We start from the raw sequence: 14,310 nt of genomic DNA on the forward strand, positions 1-14,310 counted from the left end.
AGAGGAAAGGCAAGATTTTTTCTCAATTTCCAGCATTATACACGGAACAATGCATGCTTGCTCTAGTTGAAAGAGTATTTAGTTGCAGCTCTCTGAGTGGAGAGAGATAATCCGTCTAGCCCTGACATGTGTACAGACATCTCTAGCTTCATTCCAAACAACGAAAAAGAAAGCAAGAAATTATTAGAAGATCCAAAATAGATATTCAACATGTTTTGCGATTTGTAAAAGCGTTGCCATTGAGTAACCATGTTTTTAAATGTTCCCTGAAATCTGAAAGGCTATTAAGATTTCTGAGGCTGCTGTGGGACTTTTTGTTTCTCATCACCGGACCAAAACAATTTGCACTGCATCTCATACATTCGGTTTTGATTTGGAGTGGGATGAGTATGTTATGGTTCCTTTTAGATCTGTTGAGAGTTGTTGCATATGATGTCATATATCATGATGTCATGATATCTGTTCATTTTAATTCGTTGAAACATCATTATACATAATCCTCAAGGCATAAAGGCTATCCACGAATTTCCCTGTGAATATTGCACTTAAAAACAGGTTTTGCTTCTTCTTTTTTTTTTTTGCATCAGGAGAGATAGGGCAGCAACTTTCTAATTGGAAGTTAGGGGGACAAGATGAACATGTATAAAAATTTGATTCTTTTTAGTTTTTTACACACTGTATTTTCACAAAACTGCTACTAGGTAATTTTTGAACGCCTTTTGAGCATTAGTTTGATTACGACGGACGGTTGATGCGATAAAGGCCGCATTAGCACTTACAGGACTCCCTGTATAATGATGCCCAAAGAGAATTTATAATTTTATAGATCTTGATCCTGTAAAAATTACATTTTTGCCAAAAAAATTTCATTATATCCGATATTAATAAATACGGAAATTCGTTATAAGAGACATTTCTAACATCATTTTCGTATTGCAGTTACTACTGGGACGGAAAAATATCGGAACATCCGATTTCGTTATAAGCGGGCTCGACTCTAGAATCATTAACTATATAAATCAGCTTTTCTCAACCTATGTTCCGCGACGTGGGTACAGCTGGTCCCAGGACGACTTGATACAGTAATTTTAATTCTGGCTAGTGTGTGCTCCCGGGTACTTAAGGTTGAGAACCAGTACTCTTATAATCATGCGCCCCCACAAAAGAGTGGGGCTGACAGAGCTCCTTCCCGGGAGCCCCGGAACGAAACCACTTCCATCAATTTTTTTTCTTCACCTTTTAATTCACAGAGGAGCTGGTGGAACAATATCTGTCCTGGGGGCCCACCACAGACTAAGGACCCTGCTGCAAAATGTGGGGGGAGAGGGAGCATGTGTACAGTGTCTGTACACAGCGCACCACAATGAAATGGTTGTCAGGGCTAGACGACGGATTATCTCTCTTCACTCAGAGAGCTGCAACTAAATACTCTTTCAACGAGCAGTGCTTCCAAAAGTGGGCAATACCGCCCCCTGATGGGCGATGGATTTGTCCAGGAGGGCGATAGACGCTATGGGTACGATGAAACAAAAAGTTTGGGGAACTATGAACTAGAGCAAGCATGCATTTTTCCGTCACTCCCCCCCCCCCATGCAGTTTTTAAATGCATTGTTACGGGGAGAATTCAAGCGCTCTTTCTGGCCCAGCAGCCAGAGCATCAAACCCACGTGGTAGGGGGCACGTGCCCAGGGACCCAGAAATTTGCTGGTTTTTTTGCATTATAATCATGGGACCCTCCCCCATGCCTCCGCCTCTAAGAACACTATACATGGGGGAGGGGGGCTTACATAAAATCATATTTGCCTAGGGTCCGAACTTTGAGATAGATACAGGGTCTTTCTTGGATGTTTGTCGAAACCCTAGATGTGTAGTTTCCCTGTCTTGGACAGAAGCTTAAGATTTTGTTTCGTTAAGGAGTCAAAATATAACTCAATGTACATAATTAAAGTATTTTTATTCCCCTTGCGGTCCCTAAAATTTAGTGGGCCCGATGGCGCTGCATCCTTCGCACCTGCCTAATAAGTCCGGCCCTGCACAGGTAGAACGAAAAGCTCGACATAACACATAAAATGCAACAAAAACAGAACATGATCAATGATTTTGAAGATTTGCGTTAACCATCGAATTTCAATTATGAGCGCCCGTTTTATCTAGGGCAGAGGTCTTCTTCAACCTTTTTCTAGCCGCGAGCACTGCTTGTATCCATCATCAAAAGAAGAGCACCCTTACGGGAAGTTCGAATGTACGAAATCGGGACTGATTTCAATCCTGAAATGCAATTTGTACACACACACGTTTTTAACTTTGACCAAGTGGTGCTCGCGAGTACGAAATCGGATACGCGCATCGAGCATTCTGGATGCTCCGGGAAGCACCGTGGTGCTCGCGAGCATCGGGTCGAAGATGCCTGAACTAGGGCTACATTTTAACTGGATTATTAATGTTTCGTGGTCCCGAGTCTTGTTTTACTTCAATGACATGAATTTATTAATCGATTTTATCGAGTATGCCCATTATAAAGTAATGTATAAGCTATTAATTTGCATAGTTGCAAACTGCCTTGTTAAGAAGAAAAATCTTTTTACACAAATGGATGTGGGTTTAGTTGTCCCAGACGAAACGGGAGTATAGTTGTCCCGTGTGACAACTCACCCCTAAGGGAATTCAAGCGTGTTAGTTTGCCTTAAATTTGCTCATTTCTTTCAATACGTATGAAAAATGGAGGAATAGTACTGAACACACACATTATTATGAATTCATCAACTTCATTTCAATGTAGCCTGAAAAAAGAATTCCAGAGAATATTCCGATATATGCCCTCAGCGTCGATTCCGAAAGCGAGCCTGGGGGAGGGGGGTGGCATCGAGCCCCGGAGCTATATATTTGCCTTTTGGAGACCCTCGGATTTATTTGAAGTGTTTCATATGTGGTATTAATAAACATTCTCAATAATTTGTAGGCTCTTATTTCGCTCCGTACAGTACGGGACCCGTTGTATTTCAACGGGTTATTAATCAGTTAAATAATTAATGATAATTTGCCATTATTTCATCAGGAAGTGTTAAGTTCTAGGTGGTTGAATAATTCAATAGTTAATAAATAAGTTATAATCATTGAATTATTATGATTATTGCATTATTATAACTATTAAATAATTAAAATTATAAATTAAATAATTAAAATTACAAATTAAATAATTATAATTATTAATTTTAAATAATTATAATTATTAATTTTAAATAATTAAAATTATAAATTAAATAATTAAAATTACTAATTTTAAATAATTGTAATTATTAATTTTATATAATTAAAATTATGAATTAATTAATGAGAATCAAGAACTAATAAGTTCATAATGGTTAATCTATCCATTTGGTCGGCATTACACAGTAAAAGTGCTTTCATAAAACTTGAAAAATACAACCAATGAATTTATCGGTTATATTCGAGCAAATGCAACCGATCAGCTTATTGGTTGTATTTTTCGAGTTTCATAAAAAGTACTTTTATAGTGTAATCCCGGCTTTAGAAACGTACTTTGACCTGGTGAAAGTTCGAACTTAAAACGTTTATAAGCTTATTTCGGGCTTTTACCAACTCGCCTTGGTAAAAACCTAGGTCTCTTACCAGTAAAACCTAGGTTTTACCCGTCTTCGGGCTTTTACCTTAAAAATTTGTAACAATCGGAAAACTAAAAATATTGTTCGTTGTTTTCATTACAAGTCATTTGCGCTGGAAGTTACGTAGGGAATGTGCAGAGAGAGCGAGATTTTTCTCTCCTCCCACAATAGCCTTTTTTTCCAATAGCAGTGCGCGTTTGCCCCCCGCTACTTCTCCTTTCGTTTACGCCATCGCAATGCTATTAGGAGAAATAGGGGCGGTACCAACCTAGAGTCTGTCACCTGGAAATGAAGAAGGTTACTATGTTAGACATTTGGCGACATTTTCGGGTGTGTGTGTGCCAACGGGATTGCGGTTCCATTCGTTTCTTTCCATAACGACGACCGGACGAAAATCAGCGAAATATAATTTTCAGAATTTATATTAAGATTGGAAAGAATTCAACTAATTAGAAGATTGAATTTTTTCAATGGTAGAAATAATTATGAGTTAAAATATTGAACGAATTATGAGATAAAAATGGGAAAAACTATGAGTGATATAATTAAATTATAATTTTTATTTTTAGATATAATTAAATGATTTCTAAAAATTCAAATTTTGTGAATTTTTTAAAAAAAATAATGAGCTACAAAAAGAATTGTAAGCAAAAATTAAAAAAAAAGAAATTATGAGCAAAAAAATTAAAGAATTTTGACAAAAAATGAAAGAATTTTGAGCAAAAAATGAAAGAATTTTGAGCAAAACATGAAAGAATTGTGAGGAAAAAATGAAAGAATTTTGAGCAAAAATGAAAGAATTTTGAGCAAAACATGAAAGAATTTTGAGCAAAACATGAAAGAATTGTGAGGAAAAAAGAAAGAATTTGAGCAAAAAATGAAAGAATTTTGAGCAAAACATGAAAGAATTGTGAGGAAAAAAAGAAAGAATTTGAGCAAAAAATGAAAGAATTTTGAGCAAAACATGAAAAAGAATTTTGAGCAAAACATGAAAGAATTGTGAGGAAAAAATGAAAGAATTTTGAGCAAAAATGAAAGAATTTGAGCAAAAAATGAAATAATTTTGAGCAAAAAATGAAAGAATTTTGAGGAAAAAATGGAAGAATTTTGAGCAAAACATGAAAGAATTGTGAGGAAAAAATGAAAGAATTTTGAGCAAAAAATGAAAGAATTTTGAGCAAAAAATGAAAGAATTTTGAGCAAAAAATGAAAGAATTTTGAGCAAAACATGAAAGAATTGTGAGGCAAAAATGAAAGAATTTGAGCAACAAATGAAAGAATTTTGAGCAAAAAAAATGAAAGAATCATGAACTAAAATTTGAAAGAACTGAAAAAAATAATTAAATAAAATTATGCGCTACAAATTGTAAGAATTACGTGTCTAGATCTCCCTAGACCAGACATCTTCAACCAGTTGCTCGCGAAGCACTAGCGGGCTCGTTGCTCGTGTCCGATTTCGTGCTCGCGAGCACTTGACCACCGTTCCAATCAAATACCTCGTACAAATTTCGTACAAAAAAGATTGAAATCATCCTGATTTTTCATGCATTCGTATGTCGAACTTCCGAAAACAGTGCTCTTCTTTTCATGATAGATACAGACAGTGCTCGCGACTAGGAAAAAGGTTGAATTCCCCTGCCCCAGACTCTTACACATGGAACATAGGGGCCCATAACCATTCAAGAAGATCAAAAATTGAAAATAGTTTTAAATTAAAATATCGAAATAAAATATCTCAATCAAATTCTATTATTAAAATGCTTTTTGAAAATTTCTGTGATATACAAAAATATGTACATTTATTTTGTTTTTGTTCTCTGTTGAGCTAATAGAGGGCGCTAACTTTCTTAATGAAAAGTAAAAATCTTCAGTGTCATTGTAATTAAATATAATTTTCATTTAATTTTTTATGTCTAATTTATTCGAGAAACTTCATTGTTACGGGTCCTTCCTCATTTTTCAATATACAAACTATACTAACGTGTAAAATGACAATTGAATTGTTCCAGGGTTACCCTTACCGGACGCGGGCGGGGCCCGGTACTAAAATAATAGCGGGTCAGAAGTATCTTAATAATTTCAGGGCCCTTAGATGTATTCTGTGGGAAAGGTAATCGATATCCAAAAATGCATGCATTATTACAAAACGTACAGGAATGCCTAAAAAGTGTGTATACAAATAATATAGACACAAGTGCAAACTAACAAAAAGAATTCATGAAAATTTCAATCGGAAGAAAATTTTAAATTGATGAAAGAAAAAAAATTCAAAAACCTATTGAAATTAGGAACTAATGAAAGAAATAGTCTGAGAACTAATGAAAGAAATAGTCTGAGAACTAATGAAAGAAATAGTCTGAGAACTAATGAAAGAAATAGTCTGAGAACTAATGAAAGAAATAGTCTGAGAACTAATGAAAGAAATAGTCTGAGAACTAATGAAAGAAATAGTCTGAGAACTAATGAAAGAAATAGTCTGAGAACTAATGAAAGAAATAGTCTGAGAACTAATGAAAGAAATAGTCTGAGAACTAATGAAAGAAATAGTCTGAGAACTAATGAAAGAAATAGTCTGAGAACTAATGAAAGAAATAGTCTGAGAACTAATGAAAGAAATAGTCTGAGAACTAATGAAAGAAATAGTCTGAGAACTAATGAAAGAAATAGTCTGAGAACTAATGAAAATTCAGAATCGATGAATAAAAAATAAGAAAAACTATTGACGGGGATAGATAATTCCAGCAACCAACATAAAAATTCGGAATGAATGAATGAAAGAAATCATTCCAGAATTATCTCTTTATACATGAAAATTCTAGAATTACTTCTTTCTGTGTGAAAATCCTGAATTCCAGAACTATTCCTTTCTACATAAATATGCAGGTTTGCGCAGAATTGATGAAAATTCAGAATTCATGAAAAAAATTACTCCGGAGTTGATGAAAAGAGATTATTATTATTATTATCTTAAGCATGGGGGCCTTCGAAAAAGAGTGGGGGGGGGGCCTGTTGCACATACCCCTAAGGATGGCTCTGAATTGTTCCCCGCATAATTGGATACCCCCGCTTAATCGGATATCGTGTGCTGGAATCGGGGGCAGACCGTATTTATCGGCCGTCTGAACGGAGATTCGTCGCCAAACAGTGTCACTCTGGATGGTGACAAGACCCACGTGCCTTACTCAATTACTCCACCCTCAACCATCAACGGATATAGTAGTGACAAAATCAAACCCAATTCATAGACAGGGAGGATAGACGACGCTTCGGGTTTTCTTTTTTTCTGTTTTTTCCTGTCTCTCGCTAGCGTTCATATACTAACTATACCCATAAATTCCAAACACTTCAAGAAACTTGACGCGAGCGCTAAAGAAAAACCAAACACCCCCGGACGCGTGCGTGGTCAATTTGGCCGTGAAGAAAGAAAAGCAAAGAGAGAGCCTCTCACACTTTTGTCTACTGTCAATCAGTCGGAGAGGGTACCAACTACCCCCCACGGAGGAACCATGTCAATTCATGCTCAGCTTTCACTATCTTATCTTTGTTTGTCTTTGGTGGAAGAGCACGAGAGCACGGGGCTTTAACTTCCATGATTTTTCACTTGAGGAAGTCCAAAAGAAAGAGAGAGAGAGAGAGAGAGACCTTTCACAAGCCTTTCTCTTCAGAATTGGATACCATCCTCAAATACCGAGCACTGAGCTTCAATTGCTATTTGCGTTGATGGGGGATGTCCACAATTCCCATCTAAATTGCTCTTTGTTTAGCATAACAGTTGCAAGTGGAAAATTGCTTATGGTCATTACGAGTCTTTGAACACTCAGGACTATATTCTCACAAGAGTCCAGAGATTAATTTATGGGATATCATACTCATATCAAGTGCTGAGTTTTCAAGTAAATAGCAATTTTCATTGATGGTAACTTCAAAAAAGAAAATTTCACACGCATCTAAAACAAAGCTGTTTCCAATTTAGCTCAACATTTGCAAAGGACTAATTATTTGCTGTCACTGGTACGTCCATTCTGTTTTCCACTAATCTTTGGAAATTTGTATTTTCACAAGACTCAAGAGGTTAAGTTATGGTGATATTATCCTCACTGAACTGAATTTTCAAGTAAATAGCAATTTTCATTTATGGCAATTTCAACAACAACAAAAAAAAAACTCATCTAAATTGTTCTCAATTTAGCATAATAGTTTCAAGTGACTAATTGCTTGTGGTGAATGTTTGTGAATGTTGTATTTTTTATGAATCTCTGAACATTCAAGACTATTCTCACACGACACCAGAGGTTAAAAGGCTTTAGCGAGGATTAAGTGGGATTTCCAACGCACTAACAGCTCTACTCCGTCCCGCGGTAAGCGTAAATTGCTTGAACTGGGGGTGGGGCTACTTTGTTTGTCACTCGTCGAAAAACAAGGCCTTGAAAGGAGGGTGAGATGTGAACAGCAACAGCAGCTCTTGTACTTGTCTCTCGTCATCAGCTCTACGGCGGCAACCCCCCCGACAACACTGCAATAGCATCGGTTTTCTCACTTGTGGCACTGTTTGTCCGTAAAGTGACGGATGTAAAACCATGGCTTTCTCTCACAGTTCAAACAGCACTCCGTTCTCGATTATCCATATTCTCGCTCAGAATTCTCAAACCCACGAGGGTGTGGACGATCATCGCAGCAGCCGGCACCACCATCCGTTGTCGATAAGTTTGGCCACTCAAATATCGGAAGGATTCCAAAGGCTGGCCGAAGCCACGAACGAACTCAATTCCCAGAAGCTTCAGTTTCGAGCGGCTAGGGAGAGGAAAGATGCGATGAGTTTCAAAAAGAATCCGGAAGAATCGGGATTTCCGAGCACCACTCCATCTCTGCATTACAAATCGCAGTCCAGGGTTCTGAGATCGACTGACATCGAACACGATGATCCTACAGATGAAGAGGCTGAAAAATCTGATAGATGGAACAGCAAGAAAGACGTTTATGAACACTTCAAAAGGACTATGGCTAGTTCGTCTCTTGAGAACTTGATCAAGCAAGAAGCTGGTGAGTTCGCACTAAATTATATCATAATTTTAATTCAGTTAAATTTTATATTTCGCTTCTATGAAAATTTTAAGTTAATTAGAAATAAGTGAGTTTAATAACTTTAATGATAAATGAATTTTAATGGAAAATGAGGGTAATGTTAGGAGAATATAATTTTATTTAAATCAAATAATTTACATCGAAGAAAATTGTATCATATCGATGATAAAAAATCGATTCAAAAGAGTATTTTAAAGAGAAAATGAAAAATAGGTTTTTCACTAATTTTACCTAAATTTCTTTTGACGACGTTGCGGCTTTAGAAATTATAACTTTCGATCGTTTTTTTTGTTGTTTTTTTCGGCATTCTGATTTCAATGGATTTTAAATAATTTTTCGGATACATCTTTTTTATTTTCAGTAAGTTAGTTTCAAAAATATTAATTTTTCATCAGGATTATGTTTATTGTGTTCAATAAATAATAGTTATAAAATTCTCGAAGGAGAACTTCAAAGTTTAATTAAATATGCAAAATTTGGTTTTATGAAAATTTATGGGGTTTTATTTTTATTTATTTTTTGTTCCTGAATGAATAAGATGACAGAGATTTATTTAAAGGAAATTACAGTAGGCTACATAAAATTTTAGCATTTAATAACTAATAATCATATCTTAGTAGTTGAAGTTGAAGTTATACGTATTTATTTTTTTACCTAACAAAAACCATATTAACGTTTACTTTAATTCCCTAATTTTCAGCGTATAATCCGCAGATGCAAATTTCGCTGTTTTCAGGAAAAAATTAAAACAATGGTACACTCCGTAGTGGTGTATTACACCCATATCAAAATTTCATCTATCAGTAATGAAATGTTAAGAAATGGAACGGGTGTTTGTCCTATTTTGTAGGGCAAAGACCATTTTTAAATTCGTATTTATACAGGCATCTATAAATCTTCAAAAACTTACTTTAAAATGATACTGATTTGTTTAAAACGAAAAATAATTTCGAGATTCCTATCTCTCTCGGAAAAAAAAAAACTGCAGATAAGACACTGCGATATTCAATGCCCACTTGAAAATTCCGATGTTTTTAACTTGTAAACAGGAAAATACGAAATATCGATGAGAAAAATCAATTCAAATGACATGTTTAAATAAAAAAGTAATCCATCCATAAAGTTACGGCTTATGTAGATTCAAAATTAATTTTCAGCCCTTGTGGCTCATTTAAATCTGTAACCTATTAAATAACTTCTCTCTGACATTCGAACTTCAAGGAATTCAAAATAATTTTTATGAAAATTATTCATGTATATTTCTCTCTAAAATTGGGGGGGGAGGGGGCTGCAGTTGTAAAATATATATATTTTTTTTTTTACTCTAGGGTAATGTTATATTGTGTGTTAGTAATAATGTAAAATTCTCAAAGGAAAATTTAAAAGACAGTAGAACATACAAAATTTATTTTATTCAAATCTAAGTACTCTTTTTCCGTTCTTGAATGAAAATTATGCGCGACTTTCACGAAGCTGCAGTGATTAAAGAAGTTACAGTGTATTTCAGAAATATTACAGTGGTTTATTTAACGGAAATTTCAGTGTATATAATTTTAGCATTTATTAACTGATAAATGATGGCTTAATATATTATTTAAACTACGGACAAATACACTTTTTTCACCCAGTAACATACATATTTACTTTAAATTGAATACTTTCAGTGATAATTTTATTTTTATGATTTTTTTAAAATTTGATTAATTATTTATTTTTGGGGTTTACTCAAGAATGTGTCTAAGGCCGGGATTACACTACAAAAATTTACTAAACGTTCTTTTATAAAATTTGAAAAATTCAACCAATAAGATTATCGGTTGCATTTTCTCGAATATGATCTTGAGCTTTATTGGTTGGATTTTCATGTTTCATAAAAAGAATTTTATCAAATTTTTATAGTGTAATCCCAGCCTTAGTATATGTATTAGGCCGGGATTACAATGAAAAATGCAACCAATAAGGGCGTCGGTTGCGTTTGCTCGAATGTAATCGATAACCTTATTAGTTAAATTCTCAAGTTTTATAAAGGAACTTTTATGAAACATTTATAGTGTAATCCCGGCCTTAGTCTTTTATTAACGTCAAACCTTAATATGTACATCAATGGAGACCCAACATGCACAGAACACGATCGACTCCGAAATTATCAACAAAGACATCCGACGATAATAGAGAATCTTAGCTCCAACAATCCCGTTTATTATTTTTAGTATGGCCCAACAATGAAGTACCTACTGTAACGTGTTTGACTTTTGAAATGCTTTTTTCACTCCTTTTGTGCTCCAAACATAGAGAAAATACTAACTATCGAGTATTTGGCGTTAGGAAATTAAAGTTTTCTGGTTTATGAAATTGATTTTAATATCTACGAGTCTGTTTTTAGTCACAAAACTAAATCACTTCGACTACTAGTTAATCAGTCAGAATATAATCCATGAAGGTATTCATTCACAAATATATTATGCTCCAGACAGGACTCATACATAAAAGACCCATAGTCCATTTATAAATCTGACAAAACTCGATAAATATCAAAAAACTGTCCATCAAAAATGTTAAATAGTTTCTTGAATTCAACGATAACTCAATAACTCTTTCGGAATGTCATTGTAGTTCCAGAACAATTAATTTCTCAACAATTCTTGCTTTTGCTGTTATAAGGGTTTGTTAATGCTGTTATTAAACAACACCACAAGAAAGGGAGAAATTATATCGAATCTTTTTCAGTTTCATGGGAGAAAAAGTTTTTGCAATTTTTTATCTATTTCAATTGCCTATTTTCTTCTAAGGAACGCTCGGTTATTATACAGATATTACGTTATGAAAATTAAGGAAATCATAAAATTAGGTAATAAGGTAACGAAAACACGATAATTACGTCTTTGATTGATATTCCATGTGGGTGATCTCCAGATAAATTTAAAATCTCATGAATTTGTAATCAGATGTCTCAAGACATGATAATTCGGAAAATTGAGATATTTTCAGAAAATTTAGAATTTTTTTCAGAAAATTGAGATATTTTCAGAACATTAGGAAAAAAAGATTTTCAGAAAATTATGAAAAAAAAGATTTTTAGAAAATTATGAAAAAAAAGATTTTTAGAAAATTATGAAAAAAAAGATTTTCAGAAAATTATGAAATTTTCAGAAAATCGAGATATTTTCAGAAAATTATGAGATATTTTCAGAAAATTATGAGATATTTTCAGAAAATTATGAGATATTTTCAGAAAATCGAGATATTTTAAGAAAATTATGAGATATTTTAAGAAAATTATGAGATATTTTAAGAAAATTATGAAAAAAATGGTTTCAGAAAATTATAAAATAAATGGTTCCAGAAATTTATGAAATATATGGTTTCAGAAAATTATGAAATTTTTCCAAAAAATTATGGAAAAGTTAATTAATTAGTTATTTTTATTAGTTTTTCAGAAAATTATAAAAGAAATAGTTTCATGAAATCATGATAGAAACAGAATTTTATCCGAACAGATAATTTTTATCAGAATTTTATCCGTTTGTTAAATCTGATAAAACGACTAAAACTTGATTTTATTTGTTTTTTTAGAATACACTCCCACAACTAAAAATATTTCCTTTTTTGTTTATTTTTTAGTGTCTTATTGCAGAATGTAATTTATTTACAAGAGGTATTCAATTTGTATTGAAGTGCGATATACAGGTTATAGAGAACAACGAATCCAAAACAAAAATTGAATTGATTTATGAATTGTGGATAAACATAGAAATCGCATGTTATTGGTATTGTGAGATTTTGTCTTAATTTTTATGTCAATTTTTTTTTTGCTTGTAGTTGATTCTGTCTCAGCAGCCATCACCGGCAACACCGGTAGCAGTTCGACTCTTGAAAGACGACCCACCTCCGACAGCATCGCCTCGTTCTCGACATCCACCGTCACCGGGCAGAACAAACCCAGGAGGAAACGTTCCAGAGCGGCTTTTTCCCACGCCCAAGTCTTCGAGCTCGAGAGGCGATTCAGTCACCAGAGGTATTTATCCGGCGGCGAAAGGGCCGAACTGGCAAAAGCCCTGAAACTGACCGAGACCCAAGTGAAAATATGGTTCCAGAACAGGCGGTACAAGACGAAGCGGCGCCAATTGCAGGAGTCGGTCGTTCCAACACGTTCCGGCCAACAACCTCAGCAACCTATGTCCCCAGGACGTAGGGTTTCGGTGAAAGTCTTGGTGAAGGACGATCAACTCATGTACAGTCCTGAAGAAGTCACGGCTAGGCCCCCAGTCCTGTACCCTTCGTACCCGATGCCTGGGGTTCCTCTAAGTTATTTCTACTCACCTTGGCTTCTCGCGTGTGGTCATACAGGTAGAACGGCTACAGCGCACGGACAGTCGCAGATATGAACCTGACAACTGTATGTAATTTATAATTTGACTGTAATAATCGTGTGGAACATTTAAAATTTCGAAACATTCCAGGTGATGATGAACTGATTTTGAGACTGTTTCGAGATGAATATACATAGCTGAAAAGAATACGATTTTTTTTATGTATATGTTACGACTGAACCCCGGAATCGGTCAATGTCCGAAATTCGGGCTTTGGCCAACCAGTTCTTCGAGTCGCTGGAGATTCCACGACCAATGGAAAGGCATGATTCATAGTCATCTCCAAGTTGGCGTCCTTTTTTTCCCTTTTTGTGATAATTATGGCCATTTATAATCATGGTTAACTGTGACAACCTTAACGATGAAAAAAATCGTTATATCGATAGCTTAGAGCAGCTGTTCTCAACCGGTGCTCCGCGGAGCCCTTGGGACTCCTTGTGCATTTCCCAGGGGCTCCGCGAGTCAAAAAAGGTTGAGAATCGCTGGCTTAAAGGATCGATAACGGTTTTATAGGAATCTCCAGCCAATTTCAGCCGAAATTCCGTGGAATTTTGGATACTAGCCTGGTCAACTGACCGAACAATTCGCCGATTTCGTACTCTAGCCGTAACGAATATAAATACTAACTTATTCTGGAACATGCAATCCTGTTCTTTGAAAGAAAAAAAAATTCCTAAGATATAACAGGGCTGGTACAAATTGCTGGACAATATCAGGGCTGGACAAACTGTTGCCCGACAGACTCGTTTCATGTGAAAATTTCGACCGAGAATGTATTGTTTTCGACCACGTTCCCGACGTGGGCATAAAAAAAATTTTAATTACAATTATTTTAATTTAAAATTTAATAAATTTTCGTTTTTATTTGCATTTTTTATCGACGATAATGCAAGTGTTCCTACACACATGCATGAAATTCTACGGAAATGCTTTCTTTGGCAGCCGTGATACAAATGTGTAGTGTGAACGCATTTTGATCTATTTTTACAGTCCTAATATTTATTAGCCCGGTGCGATGAAGGTCACGGTCCTTCATATATTGCAACTAGGCTCATAGGCTGGGATCCTTGGCACTTCGGCTTGCTCGGCTTTCTTGATAACTTCAGAGCAGCGATTGTGCGACCGAAAGACGTTTGTTAAAGATAACTACTGCTAAACATTTGTGTGTCAGAAGAATGAATTACGTTGCTTTTTATTGAACATTGATGGACGAGTTCGAATCCTATTAGCTTTCC

The 14,310-nt window shown here is 35.0% G+C and overlaps 1 protein-coding gene across 1 annotated transcript; it reads left to right on the forward strand.

The window, feature by feature from the left end:
• Positions 1 to 7,941: 7,941 nt before the first annotated feature.
• Positions 7,942 to 13,361, forward strand: LOC149083926 (uncharacterized). The gene is made up of 2 exons (XM_089235427.1): positions 7,942 to 8,663; positions 12,525 to 13,361. Exons 1-2 carry the CDS (start codon positions 8,201 to 8,203, stop codon positions 13,088 to 13,090), a joined length of 1,029 nt encoding a protein of 342 aa, XP_089091553.1. The 5' UTR covers positions 7,942 to 8,200; the 3' UTR covers positions 13,091 to 13,361.
• The last annotated feature ends 949 nt before the right edge of the window (positions 13,362 to 14,310 follow it).

The sequence above is a fragment of the Pholcus phalangioides genome, unplaced genomic scaffold, assembly GCF_987345545.1.
Source record: "Pholcus phalangioides strain wild (caught in Gottingen) unplaced genomic scaffold, Ppha-v1.0 ptg000008l_1, whole genome shotgun sequence".
NCBI classification, from domain to species: Eukaryota; Metazoa; Arthropoda; class Arachnida; order Araneae; family Pholcidae; genus Pholcus; species Pholcus phalangioides.